Below are 2,265 nucleotides of genomic sequence, written 5' to 3' on the forward strand. Positions count from 1 at the left end.
AAGTGTATAATAGAAATTTTCGATAACATTTGCTTTAACAACTAACGTAAAACCGTATGCGGGTTTAGGAAGATGTCAATTATATATTCTATAAACAAAATTTAAGTTTTAAATTTACCTATCGACGCATCCATTGATCATTTATGCCTTTTGGCGTTTCAAATACTAGTAAGAACTCTTTAAATACGGACCCTCTAAGACTGATCATCGCAATGTATTAAATCATATCACTTTTATATTTTGTATTACCTTTGCTGAATTTTCTATCCTCTCAGTTTTATTTAGTTTTTTTTCCCTAATTTCGGTGTCAATGGAAGGCAAGGTGATTTAAGCAGTTCCGACGGTCAAGTATTCGAAGTAGATATGAAAGTGGCCATGATATCGCAAACCTTAAGTAATATGTTAAAGGATACAGAGGATACAGGTAGTGACACAGCTCCCATCAAATTGGCAAATGTTTCCAGTAGAATTTTTAATCTTATTATCGAATACGGCAAATACCATGTTGAAGCCCAAAAGTCGGATACAAGCGAACCAACTGCGGATTTGAAGAAACGGGTTAGGGAGTTGGTAGCTGATGATAAAGACACTCTCTTCCAGTTGATGATCGTATGTTTCATTGTTTTACTGGTTCTCATGAAAAACAAAAAGCATTGCTATCTTAAACCTTAGCTGCGTTATTTGCTGCTTTTTTCTCCTCACATGATTTATTCAAAAATTGTTCTGTGCAGGCAGCAAATTTCCTTCACATTCAGAGTCTTCTTGATTTATCATACCAGATTGTGGCTGAGGACATTGCAGCATGTAAAGACCAACAAATGATTCGCCAAAAATATAACATAGAAAATGACTATAGTCCTGAAGAGGAGGAAGAGGTTTTAAAGCTGCATAATATATTTGAATGATAGTTTCGAGTTTGATACACTTTTTTGAGTTTTCAAATTTTGGAATTTGAATCATATATTTAGTATGAAAACCAACTAAAATGATTCTTGATTTCGAACCGGAATATAATACAAATCTTATAGTATTTATCCGTTTTATTAATATTATTTATCATTTTTTTATATTTTATATTTCAAAATATTTGTCAGTCATGTGTTTATATATTCATTTTTGTAAAATATGTCAGGCATAAATAAACTACGTTCAAAAGCTAGAAATATTATAAAAAATATTGATGAAATTCGAAAATATTTCATTTTAAAAAGAAATAATTTGTATTGGTATTTGTTTAGTTTGATTGTTATATTTGCACATGTGTAAATCTTAATAGTTTTTTTCGACACGCATATGCACTCAGAATTCTACTTATAATAATAGAGAAGCTATTTTTAGTTCACAAAATATTTTGGTATTGCTGATAGATTTGGATGGTATTAGATGTGCATTAGCTTTAGTCTTGGGATTTGGCATCAATAGTTCTAATGCTACTACTTATTTTCCATCTACTTCTAAACCCTCCTAAAATTTTAATGCACCTTTTCGATCTAAACTCGCTTCTAGAATTAATTTTAATTTCACAAGCAAAGTCTAAGGTCCTCGTGCTTCATGAATAACCTCATACTTTAACTCAATAAATAAACATCTCGTTACAAATGAATTGCTTATTTCCATGTGTCTTGCCATTTTTGTGTGAGCCCTACAGTTGATTTTTCAATCTGAGGAGGTTGTTCATTCATCATTAGACTAAAATGTATTCTTGCATGGTTTCTGCCACTTGCAAGAACCAAGCATTGTGATATTTAGTCTCATTTGAACCAACCATTGATCTTCAACATCATGATCTTATCATGTTGATAGTGTACATCGGCACTAAAATTGTGAGGTCTTTTTATATGGAATTGTATCTTCCTTCATCTGGTGATGTCTTGTATTTCATAGGACCATCTCTATTCCATCATTTTCTCATTATCTCTTATTAACGCATACTATTTTGTATACATAACGAACTTCACCTTTTGCAGAAATCAACCATATTATCATTCCTTAGACAAATTGTACACATTTTTCTTGAGATTATTTAAAATCTTATCTGTTATGTGCATCTTATTGATATCCCCATCATGACCTTTTGATCATGAAATCTCATAGATCCATCCTAGCAAATCTAAAGGTGATAAAATAACCTAAAATATTATAAAAATTTGACACCACGCATTGTACAGTCCAATTATTGCCATGTCACTTGTACTTTGAGTTGGCGATTGCATCAACCCCATACAAATGCAATAAAGCATGATCATGGAGATTATTTTGTGCTAA

General features: G+C 31.5%; 1 protein-coding gene across 1 annotated transcript; it reads left to right on the forward strand.

Annotated features, from left to right (window-relative positions):
- The first annotated feature begins 363 nt into the window (after positions 1 to 363).
- LOC131054504 (SKP1-like protein 1B) lies at positions 364 to 905 on the forward strand. Its single transcript, XM_059215710.1, has 2 exons — positions 364 to 609; positions 732 to 905. Exons 1-2 carry the CDS (start codon positions 364 to 366, stop codon positions 903 to 905), a joined length of 420 nt encoding a protein of 139 aa, XP_059071693.1.
- The last annotated feature ends 1,360 nt before the right edge of the window (positions 906 to 2,265 follow it).

This window comes from Cryptomeria japonica, unplaced genomic scaffold (assembly GCF_030272615.1).
Source record: "Cryptomeria japonica unplaced genomic scaffold, Sugi_1.0 HiC_scaffold_227, whole genome shotgun sequence".
In the NCBI taxonomy this organism is placed as follows: domain Eukaryota; kingdom Viridiplantae; phylum Streptophyta; class Pinopsida; order Cupressales; family Cupressaceae; genus Cryptomeria; species Cryptomeria japonica.